Source organism: Heteronotia binoei, unplaced genomic scaffold, assembly GCF_032191835.1.
Source record: "Heteronotia binoei isolate CCM8104 ecotype False Entrance Well unplaced genomic scaffold, APGP_CSIRO_Hbin_v1 ptg002205l, whole genome shotgun sequence".
Taxonomy (NCBI): domain Eukaryota; kingdom Metazoa; phylum Chordata; class Lepidosauria; order Squamata; family Gekkonidae; genus Heteronotia; species Heteronotia binoei.
The window spans coordinates 1,151-16,471 of NW_026800583.1; the positions used below are offsets into that span (position 1 = coordinate 1,151).

The 15,321-nt window shown below is 48.9% G+C and overlaps 1 protein-coding gene across 1 annotated transcript; it reads right to left on the reverse strand.

The window, feature by feature from the left end:
- Positions 1-1,255: 1,255 nt before the first annotated feature.
- On the reverse strand, positions 1,256-10,835 carry LOC132565937 (kxDL motif-containing protein 1-like). Its single transcript, XM_060230558.1, has 3 exons — positions 10,691-10,835; positions 2,666-2,818; positions 1,256-1,391 (listed from the first exon to the last, which is right to left on the reverse strand). Exons 1-3 carry the CDS (start codon positions 10,783-10,785, stop codon positions 1,256-1,258), a joined length of 384 nt encoding a protein of 127 aa, XP_060086541.1. The 5' UTR covers positions 10,786-10,835.
- Positions 10,836-15,321: the final 4,486 nt, after the last annotated feature.

The window sequence follows — 15,321 nt, forward strand, 5'->3', positions numbered from 1 at the left end:
CAGAAGGACTGGCTACATCCGGGGTGTGCGGCCTAATATGCAAAGGCGTTCCTGCTACAAAAAAAAAAAGCCCCACTGCTAAGCAGAATGCAACATTTGGCGTGGAGGGTTAAGACGGTTGTGCCTTGTTCAGGAATCGAATTGGAGACAACACACATGAACACGCAATGAAGCTACCTTAAACCAAATCAGACTACCATATGAACATATGAAGCTGCCTTCTACTGAATCAGACCCTCGTTCCATCAACTTCAGTCTTGTCTACTCAGACTGGCAGCGGCTCTCCAGGGTCTCAAGCTGAGATTTTTCACGCCTACTGCCTGGACCCTTTTGAGTTGGAGATGCCAGGGATCCAAGCAGATCCTCTACCACTGAGCCGCCGTTCCTCCCCAACAACTGAACACACGAAGCTGTCCTAAACTGACCAAGACCCTCTGTCTTATCTACTCAGACTGGCAGCGGCTCTCTGGGTCTCAGGCCTTCCACATCACATATGAACATATGAAGCTGGCTTAGAGTGAATCAGACACTCTACCACTGAGCCACGGTCCCTCCCTAAAGTCAGTATTGTCTACTCAGACTGGCAGTGGCTCTCCAGGGTCTCAAGTGGAAGTTTTTCACGCCTACTTGCCTGGACCCTTTTTAGTTGATGCCAGGGGATTGAACCTGGTACCTTCTGCTTACCAAGCAGATGCTCTACCACTGAGCCACCATCCCACTTTAGAATGGGTTTCTATTCTCATATATATGAACATATGAAGCTGCCTTATACTGAATCAGGCCCTCGGTCCATCAAAGTCAGTCTTGTCTACTCAGACTGGCAGCGGCTCTCCAGGGTCTCAAGCTGAGGTTTTTCATGCCTACTTGCCTGGACTCTTTTTAGTTGGAGATGCCGGGGGACTGAACCCAGGACCTTCTGCTTCTCAAGCAGATGCCCTACCACTGAGCCACCATCCCTCCCCAAAGAACATATGAAGCTGCCTTATACTGAATCAGACCCTCGGTCCATCAAAGTCAGTATTGTCTACTCAGACTGGCAGCAGCTCTCCAGGGTCTCAAGCTGAGGTTTTTCATGCTTATTTGCCTTAATCCTTTTTAGTTGGAGATGCCAGGGACTGAACCTGGGACCTTCTGTTTCCCAAGCAGATGCTCTATCACTGAGCCATTGTCACTCCCAGAAAGGTCAGTACTGTCTACTCTGACTGGCAGGGGCTGCCCAGTGTCTTTCACATCACCTCCTATCTGGTCCTGTCAACTAGAGATGCCGAGGATCGAACCCATGCAGTGCAGAGGCTTTTCCACTGAGCTGCGGCCCCTCCCGATATACAACATGCTCATACTTACTGCTAAAGGCCTCTGGATACTGTTTTGCTAGTTTCCCTTTCAGTGTCCTGCAAGAGACAGAAGGTAAGCTGTAAGTGGGATGAAAGTAATGGGGAGACAATTTTACTTAAATTATAGCAGTCCCCAGGGGTGGAATTCTAGCAGGAGCTCTTTTGCATATTGGGTTACACCCCCCTGACGTAGCCAATCCTCCAAGAGCTCACAAGGTTCTTTTTTGTGAGCTCTTGGTGGATTGGCTATATCGGGTGTGTGTGTAGCCTAATATGCAAAGGAGCTCTTGCTAGAATTCCACCCCCGGCTGTCCCCAATTTCCATACTTCATTCAAAGCAGTCCTGTTAAGTCATGGGTATCAAACATGTGGCCTGGGGGCCAAATCAGGCCCCGGAAGGCTCCTATCAGACCCCCGAGCTACTGACTGTCATCTGCTTCCTTCTCCCTCTCCCTTGCTTCCTCCCACATCACAGCTTCCTTTGCCAGGCTTGCTCAATTACACAGGTGCTACAGAGCAAAGCCTCTATTTTCTCCATTGGCTGAGGCTCCTCCCCTTCCTGGTCCCCTGGGGAAGGAAGGAAAGAGCCAGAGCTTCCATTGCCCAGTTCCTTGGATCTCATGGGAGAGATACAAAGAAAGCACCTTTAAGACCAATGAGTGCTAACGTTTTAAGCATGTTTTATTTTTTTAAAGATCTTTACTTGTGTTTATCTGTGTCCTTTATAAAGTTTATATCTCACCTGGTTAGATAATCAAGATTTTTAAGATTCTCTGGTGTGAACTTATTTTTTTCTTCTTTTTTCCTGTATTTTATACTGTAAGATTTACCTTTATTGGAATCGTCAAAATTATTAGATAACTTTATCAAAAGGTGTATACTATAAAATTTGAAAATGGATTATATACAACTGAGTCAAAATAATAGGGGACAATTTAGGTAAAGAAAAATTGTAGAATTAAGCTTCTTAAAAGTATTTTTTAGGCAAAATAATACCAGAACGTATTGTGCTTTTTATTTTCCTATTCCCCATCCCTTTCTTTTTCTGAAACTAATAAAACTTTTTGAAAACTGAAAGTTTATATCTCAGCTACCTAATCTTAAATAGGTGCACACATAGCCCAGCCAGACATGGCACAGCCCGGTCCGACAAAGTCTCATTTATGTCTCATAACAAATGAGTTTGACACCCCTGTGTTAGGTTATGCATCGCACAAAATATATTGCCCAAGAATCAAAGATGCATTCGCAAGGCTTGGTGAAATCCCAGGACCCAGATGAGGGGCCTGGCAGAGAGGGCCCTGCAGCTGAGGGGCAGCTGGCCTGCCCACCTGATTCTCCGGAAAATGCTGTCCAGGTCTTTCTTCATCTCCACCAGCGTCCGGGTATGGTGGAGGAAGCGCTCGTTCATCTGCTGCATTCGCATGCAGGACAGGTTGTTGAAGTTCAGCAGCATCTCATTGGTCTTCTCAAACCGGTCAAGCCTGGACAAGGAAAGCAAACCGTTTCAAACTGCGCTGGCTCAGAAATCTTTCTGCGGACCTCCTCTGTCACTGCTACCTGTCACAGACCTACCCTTGGGGAGGAAAGCAGCAATACAGAAACAGAGTTACAGGAAAGATCAGTCCTTTCTTCCTTTTGAAGGATCTCAAGCCAGTTTCCTGGTCGAAGAATGGATAGACTACCGCAGAGCTCAGGATTGGGTCCAATGCTTGTTAACTTTTTCATTAATGATTTGGAGTTGGGACTAAGCAGTGAAGCAGCTAAGTTTGCGGATGACACTACTGGTGAGAACCAGAGAGGATTGTGAGGCACTCCAAAGGGATCTGTCTAGGCTGGGCGAGTGGGTATCAACAAGGCAAACGAGGTTCAATGTGGCCAAGTGCAAAGTAATGCACATTGGGGCCAAAATCCAAACTACAAATACAAGTTGATGGGGTGTGAACTGGAGGAGACTGACCAAGAGAAGATCTTGGGGTTGTGGTAGATAACTCAGTGAAAATGTCGAGACAGTGTGTGATTGCAATAAAAAAGGCCAACGCCATGCTGGGAATTATTAGCAAGGGAATTGAAAACAAATCAGCCAGTATCATAATGCCCCTGTATAAATCGATGGTGTGGCCTCATTTGGAATACTGTACTGTGTACAATTCTGGTCACTGAACCTCAAAAAAGATATAGCATTGGAAAAAGTGCAGAAAAGGGCAACTAGAATGATTCAAGGGTTGGAACACTTTCCCTATGAAGAAAGGTTAAAATGCTTGGGGTTCTTTAGCTTGGAGAAACGTCGACTGAGAGATGACATGATAGAGGTTTACAAGATTATGCATGGGATAGAGAAGGCAGAGAAAGAAGTCTTTTTCTCCCTTTCTCACAATATGAGAACTTGTGGGCACTCAATGAAATTGCTTGTCAGAACTTGTAACTGTGATTTCTGTGCTTAGCCAAACTGCCTCCATGCTGTAACTTAGAAAGCTGACAGTGGTCATTGACCCGGGCCTCTCTGCTATGCCAAATATTTAGGGCAGTAAGACAGGCGGCAGAGAGTCTCTGCTTAACATCCACAGGTGCCCTTTGAAGCCGAGCCGTTTGGCCTTCACAATAGGGGGGCATCCTCCTTTGCTGATAACGAAGGCTGGGAAGGAGAGACAACTGCTTAGGACCCGTGTGAATTATTGTTTTATTATGCTTTGCTGTGGGCATAAAATGTAACCAACTGCCCAGAATCGCCATTACTGTTATTTCGTTACTATAGTACTGTAGTTCTTCCAATAAAGATTCCTAACTTGCAACAAGTATTGGACTCTTCTGAAGTTCATCCAAGTTCTGACATTATAACAGTAATCCCTTTGTTTGGGCTTATCGGAGCTGGCAACCTGGCCCCATGGCGGCACTGGAACCAGACAACGGAGAGCCCAATATCCCACCAGACGAGGAACCCCTCGACCCGAAAGTAACCGGAGCGAGGAGGAAGATTAAAGTTCCGGCGCCGTTCACCGTCGACGCTTTCCCCTCACGAACCTGGAGCCCGCGGAAATCGACGGCTGCTATGGAGGCCGCGGAGCAACGCTACCGACTCATCGCCACGGGCGAAAGGGAAGGGGACGAGGACGAGCCCAGAGACGAAGGGCTCGGGACCTACGGAGGAGGGGACCCGATCCGAACGCTGCGCAACGAGCTGTTCGATTGGGTGAGAGAGATCCACGACGAGGTTCATGCCTCCAGAACCCTGATGGCGGAGGAGATGCAACAGAACCTGGGAGCGATCCGCGACCAAATCCGCACGCTCCAAGGGGTCATGGCAACAGGACAAGCCCCGGGAGGAGGGCCCGCGGGCCCGCCGGCAGGCGCGCCGGCTGGACCGCCGGTTGGCCCTCCAGCAGGGCCACCGGCCGGACCGCCGGCCGGCCCCCCAGCAGGACCCCCAGCGGGGCCGCCGGCTGGGCCCCCCGCGGGACCCCCAGCCGGACCGCCGGCTGGTCCCCCAGCAGGTCCCCCGGCTGGACCACCACCGGGACCCCCGGCGGGCCCTCCGGCGGGTCCGCCGGCCCCGCCGCCGGCTGGGCCGGTGGCTCCGGTGGCCCCCGCTCCCGCCGCCCCGGCCGGGGGAGACGGGGGAGGACACCGGGAGTTGAAAATCACGTTCGACGGGGACGGAGAAGCGGTGGAATACTTCACGATCCAGTGCAACACGTTTTTTACGCACTGGGGAGCGGGGTACCCCACGGAAGCAAGCCGCGTGGCCCACATCGCCTCCAGACTGAGGGGACCGGCCCAGAAGTGGTACGTGGGGCTCTACACGGGGCGGAAGCCCGAACTAGCCACCGTGGCCGATTTTCTACAGGCGATGCTCCGACAATACGGGGATCCCCTGCGAGAAGAAAAAGCTGTCGCGGCCCTCCAAAGGATCAAGCAAGGCAACCGCACCACTCGAGAGTACGCCACCGAGTTCATGGGCTACTGCGCGGCAGCCAGGGGGTGGAATGAAGTTATGAAATACACCGCGTTCAAGAACGGCCTGAACGCCAACATCCTAGACCGGTGCTACCACCAAGGACGGCCAGATACCCTCGTGGGATGGATCCAACTGGCCGGGGAGGTAGAGACCGACCTCCAGCACGTCGGGATGCGACGCCAGCAACAGAGCAAGAAAGGAGGGAAACTAAGCCCCGCGCCGAGCAAGACGGAAGGGAAGCGGGGGCCCACAACCTCAACCCCGGGGTCGGCAGCAAGAAAGTGCTTCAGATGCGGGGACCCGAATCACCTGGCCGCAAACTGCCCAGTGAAATCGACCCCTACTCTGACGCCATCCAAAACGACGCCCACCGCACCGAAGAAGAAAGGCGGACGAGCGAAAGAGCCCAGTCGGGGCACCGTCGCCACTTCCCTGGCGATTGACGAGGATATTACCACCGTAGAAGAATCCAGTGAGGAGTCCTGGGAGCAAGAGTCGGCGGGAAACGACAGCGACCTGCTTTAACCAGTGCCGCGAGGCAGGTCGACAAAACGCCGGCACTACTGACGGTGAGAGTTACCGGGGGGTTGTTGTTCATGGCGGTCACTCTTTTGAACCCCAACTTGAAAAGATTTATGCATGCCCGAGCCCTAATTGACTCTGGGTGCATGAGAGACATTATCACCCCCCGCTTAGTGGAGGCGCTGGGGTTAGCCACGGCCCCCCTTCCCCATCCCATCCAGTTCGAGCAAATGGACGGGACACCGATGAGGGGGGAACCCTGCACTCTAGAAACCCAGGCTATCCCAGTGGGCACTGAAGAACACTGGGGGGTGGAAGCTTTTGTCATAGCCCCTTCCTGCTCTTTCGATGTGGTGGTTGGGTCAGGATGGCTAGCAAGGCACCAGCTGGACATTCGTTGGGCAGAGCAAATAGTGCGGTTCCCGGACTGGCGGTGCGAGCACCACCACTGGCGACCTGAGTGGGGCCCGAAGGCACCCCCGCAGAATGAAAGACTCTGCCTTACCCTCGAGGAGGTGGGATCGATCCCCAAGGAGTACAGGGACTTGAGGAAAGCGTTTAGCGAAAAGGAGGCGGACGAGCTCCCCCCTCACCGCCCTACAGACTGTGCCATTGAACTCATTCCAGGGCAGGCGCTACCAAAAGCAAAGCTGTACTCCATGGGCTGGGCAGAGAAAGAGGAGTTGAGAAAGTTCATTGACAAAAATTTGAAGCGGGGCTTCATTCGACCAGCTACCGCCCCCCACGCGGCCCCCGTGCTTTTCCGCAAGAAAAAGGATGGGGGGCTTAGGCTTTGCACAGATTTTCGTGGGATAAACGGGATTTCTATGTCCAATGCTTACCCGATCCCGCTGATAAGGGACCTTTTGAACACAGTGGCAGAGGGGAAGATTTTCACTAAGCTCGATCTCAGAGACGCGTACTTTCGCGTGCGGATTAAGGAAGGAGACGAGTGGAAGACTGCGTTCAACACTCCTATGGGACAGTTTGAGTATCTAGTGATGCCATTTGGGCTTCAGGGGGCACCAGGAGTCTTCATGAACTTTATAAATGAAGTGTTGAGAGAATTTTTATTTAAGGGGGTGGTGGTGTACCTGGATGACATCATTATCTATTCGAAAGACCTTGAATCCCATGTGCCCCTTGTGCGAAAAGTACTGGCTACCCTCTGTAAAAACAAACTGTATGCTAAACTGTCTAAATGTGAATTCCACAAAACGGAACTAGACTACCTGGGGTTCCAAGTGTCGGGGGAGGGACTAGCAATGGACCCCGCCAAAATCCAAGCCGTCCTAGATTGGGAACCACCCCGAACCCGACGGCAGTTACAATCTTTCATCGGGTTCGCAAATTTCTACCGCGGGTTCATTAAAGGGTTCGCCCGGGTGATGCTCCCCCTCACAGAGCTCCTGAAAACAAAGGAAAAAGGGGAAGCGGTGAAAAAACCCGGGGCGCGCCTGGCCTGGACGCCAGAATGTCACCGGGCGTTCCGCGAACTTAAGCAACTCTTTACCTCTGAACCAATACTGGCTCACCCCAATGAATTAAAACCCTTCGTGGTGCAATGCGATGCCTCCGACGTCGCCGTAGGAGCCATATTGATGCAGAGGAACGAAGAGGGGGAACTGCGTCCCTGCGCTTACATTTCTCACAAATTTTCAAATGAACAGAGAAACTGGTCGGTGTGCGACAAGGAGGCTTTTGCGGTGATGTTTGCTTTAAAAACTTGGAGATCCTGGCTAGAGGGTGCCCGAGTCCCTTTTGAAATCTGGACCGATCACAAAAACTTGGAGGCCCTCACGGGCCGTCGCAAACTGACCGCCAAACAAAGCCGGTGGGCGGGATTCTTCGCCAAATTTGATTTCGTGCTGAAACACATCTCAGGCACAAAAAACTTCTTGGCCGACGCGCTATCGCGCATGCCCCAACACGAAAGCCAGAGGGAGGAAGTGGTCGACTCTCTCATCCCCCCATCGGCAGTCGCGGGAGGGGTCACCACACGTTCCGGGAAAACGACCTGAGCCCCGGAGTTGCCCCATAGGGAGCGCTTTGCGTCAGAAGCAGACTTAGAAGGAGCAGAGCGCCCTGAAGGACTAGAGCAAGGGGAGGGGGGACTCTGGCTCCACAAAGGGAAAATTTACGTACCAAAGTCTATGAGGAAGGAGGTATTAGAGCAGGGCCACTCCAACCGCCTGGCCGGTCACTTTGGGTATGTGAAAACGCTCCACCTCATAACCCGACAATTCTGGTGGCCGAAATTAAAAAGAGTCGTTTCTGAATTCGTGCTGGCGTGCCCTACTTGCATCATGTCCAAACGTAGGGGAGGGAAGCCCCCCGGTCACCTAGTCCCTCTCCCCACGGCCAGCAGACCCTGGGCTGTAGTGTCGATGGATTTTATAGTGGAGCTACCCCCGTCCCAGGGGAAAACGGTGATACTGGTGGTGGTGGACACTTTTTCAAAACAAGCACATTTCATCCCTTGCAAGAAATTGCCCACCGCTAAGAAATTGGCCCAACTTTTCTTTAATCACGTGGTCCGCCTACACTCATTCCCTGAAAAGGTCATTAGCGACCGCGGGCCACAGTTCGTTGCCAACTTCTGGCGGGAGTTTTGCAAGCTAGCTGGCATCGAACAAGGGCTTAGCTCAGCCTATCACCCGCAGACGGACGGACAGACGGAGAGAGTGAATGGGCTTCTCGAACAATACTTGAGGTGTTACATCAATTACCAACAGACGAATTGGGTGGAACTGCTACCATTCGCAGAATATGGGTACAATAACAGCCTCCATAGTTCCACCAAAACCTCCCCTTTCCAAATCGTCAACGGCTACGAGGGGAGACCTTTCCCTAACCTCCCCCTTCCGGCAGGACCAAAAGAACCGACTTCCTGCCTCCAATGGTGGGAGGGAATAAGGGAGGGGTGGAAAGTGATTCAAGAAAACCTGGAAGAAGCAAAAAGGGAGTACAAACGGTACTTTGACAAGAAGCATGCCCCACAGTGGGACATGAAAGAGGGGGACACGGTATTCTTATCTACAAAAAACTTGCCCCTTCCACAAGGGTGTCGCAAACTAGCCCTCAAGTACCTGGGTCCATTCAAAATAAAGAAGGTGATCAATAAAGTGACTGTCGAACTGGAATTACCCAAATCCCTTAGTAAGATCCACCCTGTTTTTCATTGCAGCCTTCTTCGCAAGGATCCTGGAGCTACGCCATTCCATCCCCGCCCCCCGGAACCGCCGCCGACATTAGTGAGGGGTCAGAGTCACCATGAGGTGTTAGATATCCTAGACTCTAAGGTCCGGAGAGGGGTGCTGTACTATCTCATTAGATGGAAATACTTTCCCCCTAGCTGTGATGAATGGGTAAAAGCCGCCGATGTATCTGCACCGCAATTGCTAAAAAAGTTTCACCTACTGTACCCACACAAGCCCAAGCCGAAGGTCTTAGGGGGGGCAGTATGTCAGAACTTGTAACTGTGATTTCTGTGCTTAGCCAAACTGCCTCCATGTTGTAACTTAGAAAGCTGACAGTGGTCATTGACCCGGGCCTCTCTGCTATGCCAAATATTTAGGGCAGTAAGACAGGCGGCAGAGAGTCTCTGCTTAACATCCACAGGTGCCCTTTGAAGCCGAGCCGTTTGGCCTTCACAATAGGGGGGCATCCTCCTTTGCTGATAACGAAGGCTGGGAAGGAGAGACAACTGCTTAGGACCCGTGTGAATTATTGTTTTATTATGCTTTGCTGTGGGCATAAAATGTAACCAACTGCCCAGAATCGCCATTACTGTTATTTCGTTACTATAGTAATGTAGTTCTTCCAATAAAGATTCCTAACTTGCAACAAGTATTGGACTCTTCTGAAGTTCATCCAAGTTCTGACATTGCTGAGCAGTCAAGTTAGAACGGATAAAAGGAAATATTTCTTCACCCAAAGGGTGATTAACACATGGTATTCACTGCCACAGGAGGTGGTGATGGCTACAAGCATAGACAGCGTCAAGAAGGGATTGGATAAACATATGGAGCAGAGGTCCATCAGTGGCTATTAGCCACAGTATATTGTTGGAACTCTCTGTCTGAGGCATGAAGCTCTGTATTCTTGGTGCTTGGGGGGGGGGGGGAACAGTGTGAGGACTTCTAGCGTCTCGGCCCCACTGATGGACCTCTTGATGGTGCCTGGTTTTTTGGCCACTGTGTGACACAGAGTGTTGGACTGGATGGGCCACTGGCCTGATCCAACATGGCTTATCTGATATTCTTATGTCTGGGGCAGTGATGCTCTGTATTCTTGGTGCTGGGGGGGGGGGCAAGAGTGGGAGGGCTTCTGATGTCCTGGTCCCACTGATGGACCTCCTGATGGCACCTGGGTTTTTTGGCCACTGTGTGACACAGTGTTGGACTAGATGGGCCATTGGCCTGATCCAACATGGCTTCTCTTATGTTCTTGTGGGTATCTCAACCCCCCCCCCCCCCACCATGGCCAAACTCCATGCAGGGAAATCAGTCTTCCAAGAATTCAAAAGAAAGCTGGTCAACAAAGAAGGTTACGAAAGAGGTTTCTTCCAGTGGCCTGGAGTTCCTCAGCTTTCCCTCTCGTCTGGAAAGAGACTGTCCAGGACAATCCTTGCGCCCCAAAAGTTAGAGTTGGGCAGTGCCATGCCTTTGTTTCTCCCACCCTCCTTGAGCAAACTATTAAACAAGAGAACATCAGTAGGAGAGGAAACCATGCTGATGCTGCTCCATTCTCTCTGCTGCCAGTGAAGCCCAGCTCACTTTTAAAGGCTCTGTACACTGACATCCGAGTGAGAAGAAAGGAAAGACAATGAAAGCTAGGGCGAAGAGACACGGATCTTTTAAAAAAGCAAGCTACTCACATATTCTTCTGAGCCAGGATGATGGCGTTCACATCTTCCGAGTTCACCATGCTGAGCACCCGGCTGCAGAAAACACCAGAGGCAGAGGGCTCCATCGTACTGCGAAGAAGAAGACCAGAGAAAGACGGCCGAGAGACAGTGAGATATGGGGTTAGCAAAACACAAGACCAGGTTCAAATCCCCTCACCAACATGACGCTCACTGTATGATACGGAGCCAATTACTCTCTCTCTTTTTCTTTGCCAAAGTTACCTCCCAAGGTGGTTACGAGAATAAAAGTGGGGGAGGAGGGCCATGGACACCACCTTGCATTTTTTGAACAAGGAAAGGAAAGGTCCCCTGTGCAAGCACCAGTCGTTTCCGACTCTGGGGTGACGTCGCTTTCACAATGTTTTCACGGCAGACTTTACGGGGTGGTTTGCCATTGTCTTCCCCAGTTGTCTACACTTTCCCCCCAGCAAGCTGGGGACTCATTTGACCGACCTCGGAAGGATGGAAGGATGGAGTCGACCTCAGGCCGGCTACCTGAACCAGCTTCCAGTGGGATAGAACTCAGGTCGTGAGCAGAGAGTTCAGATCACTGCTGCTTTACCACTCTGCGCCACGGGGCCGCTTTTTTGAACAAAGGGCAGGATAAAAATCTAATTCTTTTTTTCAATTTCTATTATTTTATTACATCCTTCGAATAATACAAACACAACCAAATAATTTTCATTAGCAGATAAACACACAAAATTATATACTCTCAATAGGATTATCCTTATCCTATAACAAACAACATACATCCCAAGTGGGGTGATACTGTGGTATTAAAGTCCCGAATCGATAGTTAATATCTTTCCTTTCTCTTTGATACAATCACAATATAAATAATATTGAAACAGTTATCATTAACAATTACAATTCAATTCTTTTCCAACCATGCATATACTTTTCCCCATCTTTTTTTTGCTTCCTCCTTCAAATTTCCTTTAATAATATTAGCTAATATATCCATTTCGGCCACCTGTACTATTTTTTGAATTATTTCTTCCCTCTTTGGAAGCGTTTTAGACTTCCAATTTTGTGCAAATAATATTCTAGCCACTGTTATTATATATACTGAGATAAATTCATCCTCACGTGGAACCGTCCCTCTAACCAACGATAATAACATAAATTCCGGCTTAAAAGAAAAATTAACCTTAAGAATGTCTACCAACATTTTATGAATATTTTTCCAATACCTACTGGACACACTACAGGTCCACCATATATGATAATAGGTTCCTAACTTTACTTCGCATTTCCAGCATTTAGGTGGGATGACATGATTAATTTTATTTAATAACACCGGAGTGATATGCCATCTGTAAAAAAGCTTAAAGAAGTTTTCCCGAAAATTAACTGGCTTTATAATTTTGTAGTTATTTTTCCATAATATCTCCCATTGGTCCAGAGTAATATTAAGCTTTAAATTATTGGACCATTTTAACATTACATTTTTGACAGTTTCATCCTCGAGTTTTATTTGTAATAAATAATTATAAACCTTCTTAATCAGTTTTCCAGTCCTTGCTGTTATTATCATATCAAAATCAAAATTTGTCTTAGTAAACCCAGAAATTTTATCCTTATTGTACTTTGCCAGAATTTGTGTCATTGTCCACCAATCAATGGAGATCCCTCTTGCTTCTAGATCCTCCTTCCTTCTTATTTTATCATTTTCCTCTAGTAGATCTGTGTATCTTATTATCCTACCAGGGGACCAAAGTTGCGGTCGGGTTGATGCCTCCACTGGGGATATCCACCTGGGCGTTTTGTCATATATTTTCCTCTTTACTTTTGTCCAGACTTGAAATAAAGATTTACGAATTAAATGGTTTTTAAAACAGTTTTGGGGTTTTTGAATATGCCACATATTTGCGTGCCAGCCAGCCTGTAAATCGGCTCCTTCAATTGCTAATAAGCGGGTATCTTCCAAATTTACCCATTCTTTTAACCATAAAATTGAGCAGGCATTATAATAAATCTCAAAGTCAGGGAGGCCAAGGCCTCCATTCTCTTTTTTGTCTGTCAAGATTTTCCACCCTACTCTGGGTTTCTTTCCCTGCCATACAAATTTTTTAGACATCTGATTTAATTTCACAAGGAAAGATTTCTTTACGGCAAAATTTGCCACTTGAAACAAAAATAAGACTTTGGGAAGAATATTCATTTTAAGTAATGACACTCTCCCCATAAATGAAAGTCTTAAATTGGCCCATTTTTAAAATAATAAATCTATTTCCTTTAATAAAGGATTATAATTATCTTCATAAATGGAACTACACTTTTCAGAGATCACTAAACCTAGGTATCTTATTTTTTTTGTCCCTTTTAAATCCTGATTTCCTTTCAAGGTCCAAAATTGCCTGCACAGGCAAGTTTTTAGTTAATAATTTTGACTTGTTTATGTTTATCTTCAGGCCAGCAACTTTCCCATATTCTTCAAGGTGAGTTAAAACCACCTCTATTGACTCCAGGGGGTTTTGGAGAACAAGAGCCATGTCATCTGCATAGGCTAAGATGATAAAAATCTAATTCAAAACACTGAGTAGGTGAGAGAACGAAGGTGGCTTCCTAGTGAGAGCAACTGCGACTGTGCAAGAGAAAACAGCTGCGGCGTCCAGATAACAGAGCTCTCCCACAGCTTAGTGCCAGTGAGCCCAGCTGCAGCAGAAGGGAAGAAAGAGGGCACAAAGACAGCATTTTTGCCCGTCAGACTAAAAAGAAACCAGGATAGCCCAAAACATTTGGATTTGTTTTGAAGCCTCAGCAAGGTTGCTAACTTCAATTTGGGGAAGTTCCTGGAGATTTAGGGAGGGATTTGGGGAGTGACTTCAGCAGGCCATAACACCCTACAGCAGGGGGTGGCCAAACTCACAACGTAAGAGCCACATAGAATAAATGTCTGATGTTTGAGAACCACAAGACATCGGATGTTTGAGAGCTGCAAGACAAGAAGGAAGGCAGGCAGGCAGGCAGATGGGGAAGGAAGAGTTAGAAATAAAGCAACTTTAAGTGCCTTCTCTAAAGCCGCCAGCTAGCCTGGCTTGAAGAAGTGATTTAAAGAGAGAAATGTCTTGTCCAAGCCGGCCAACGTGGTGGTGGGGGCTTTGAGAGCCACACAAGATGTGTGAAAGAGCCACATGTGGCTCCTAAGCTGCAGTTTGGCCACCCCTGCCCTACTAAGCTGTCATTTTCTCCAGGAGAACCAAATCTCTGAAATCCCGTAAGATCTCCAGGCCCTACCTGAATGCTGGCCACCCTAAGCCACCAGGTAGGGTTGCCAACCTCCAGGTGAGGCCGGAAATCTCCCAGTATTAGAACCGATCTCCAGCCAACGGAGATCAATTCCCTGGAGGAAATGGTGGTTATAGAAAGTGGACCATATAACCCACTGAGCTACCACACTTCCCCAGATAACTCCCTCCCCAGGCTCTGCCCCCGCCCCACCAAAAAATCCCCAGTCCAGAGCTGATATCCCTGATCAGAAGGGGAAATGGAAGACCCTACTTTAGTGACTCACCGGAGAAGAGCTGCAGATACCCCCCACCCCCTCCCAGGTAAGGACCACCCGCTTGTGTCGACCTCTACCCCAGGAGTGGCCAAACTGTAGCTCTTTCACACATATTGTGTGACTCTCAAAGCCCCCACTGCCCTGTTAGCCGACTTGGAGAAGGCATTTAAATCATTTCACCCAAAGGGTGATTAACACATGAAATTCACTGCTACAGGAGGTGGTAGTGGCTGCAAGCATAGACACATTCGGAAGGGGTTCGGAAAAGCATATGGAGCAAAGGTCCATCACTGGCTATTAGCCACAGCATATTGTTGGAACTCAGTGATGCTCTGTATTCTTGGTGCTTGGGAGGGGCAAGAGTGGGAGGGCTTCTAGTGTCCTGGTTCCACTGATGGACTTCCTGATGGTACCTGGGTTTTTTGGCCACTGTGTGACACAGAGTGTTGGACTGAATGGGCCATTGGCCTGATCCAACATGGCTTCTCTTAGGTTCTCTTATGTGACTCAGAGTGTTGGACTGGATGGGCCACTGGCCTGATCCAACAGGGCTTCTCTTATGTTCTTATGTGACTCAGAGTGCTGGACTGGAGGGGCCATTGGCCTGATCCAACATGGCTTCTCTTATGTTCTTATGTGACTCAGAGTGTTGGACTGGATGGGCCACTGGCCTGATCCAACATGGCTTCTCTTATGTTCTTATGTGACTCAGAGTGTTGGACTGGATGGGCCACTGGCCTGATCCAACATGGCTTCTCTTATGTTCTTATGTGACACAGAGTGTTGGACTGGAGGGGCCATTGGCCTGATCCAACAGGGCTTCTCTTATGTTCTTATGTGACTCAGAGTGTTGGACTGGATGGGCCACTGGCCTGATCCAACATGGCTTCTCTTATGTTCTTATGTGACGCAGAGTGTTGGACTGGAGGGACCATTGGCCTGATCCAACAGGGCTTCTCTTATGTTCTTATGTGACTCAGAGTGTTGGACTGGATGGGGCATTGGCCTGATCCAACGTGGCTTCTCTTATGTTCTTATTTCTCCAAGCTGGCAGCTTGGAGAATGCATTTAAAGTTGCCTGCTTTCTACC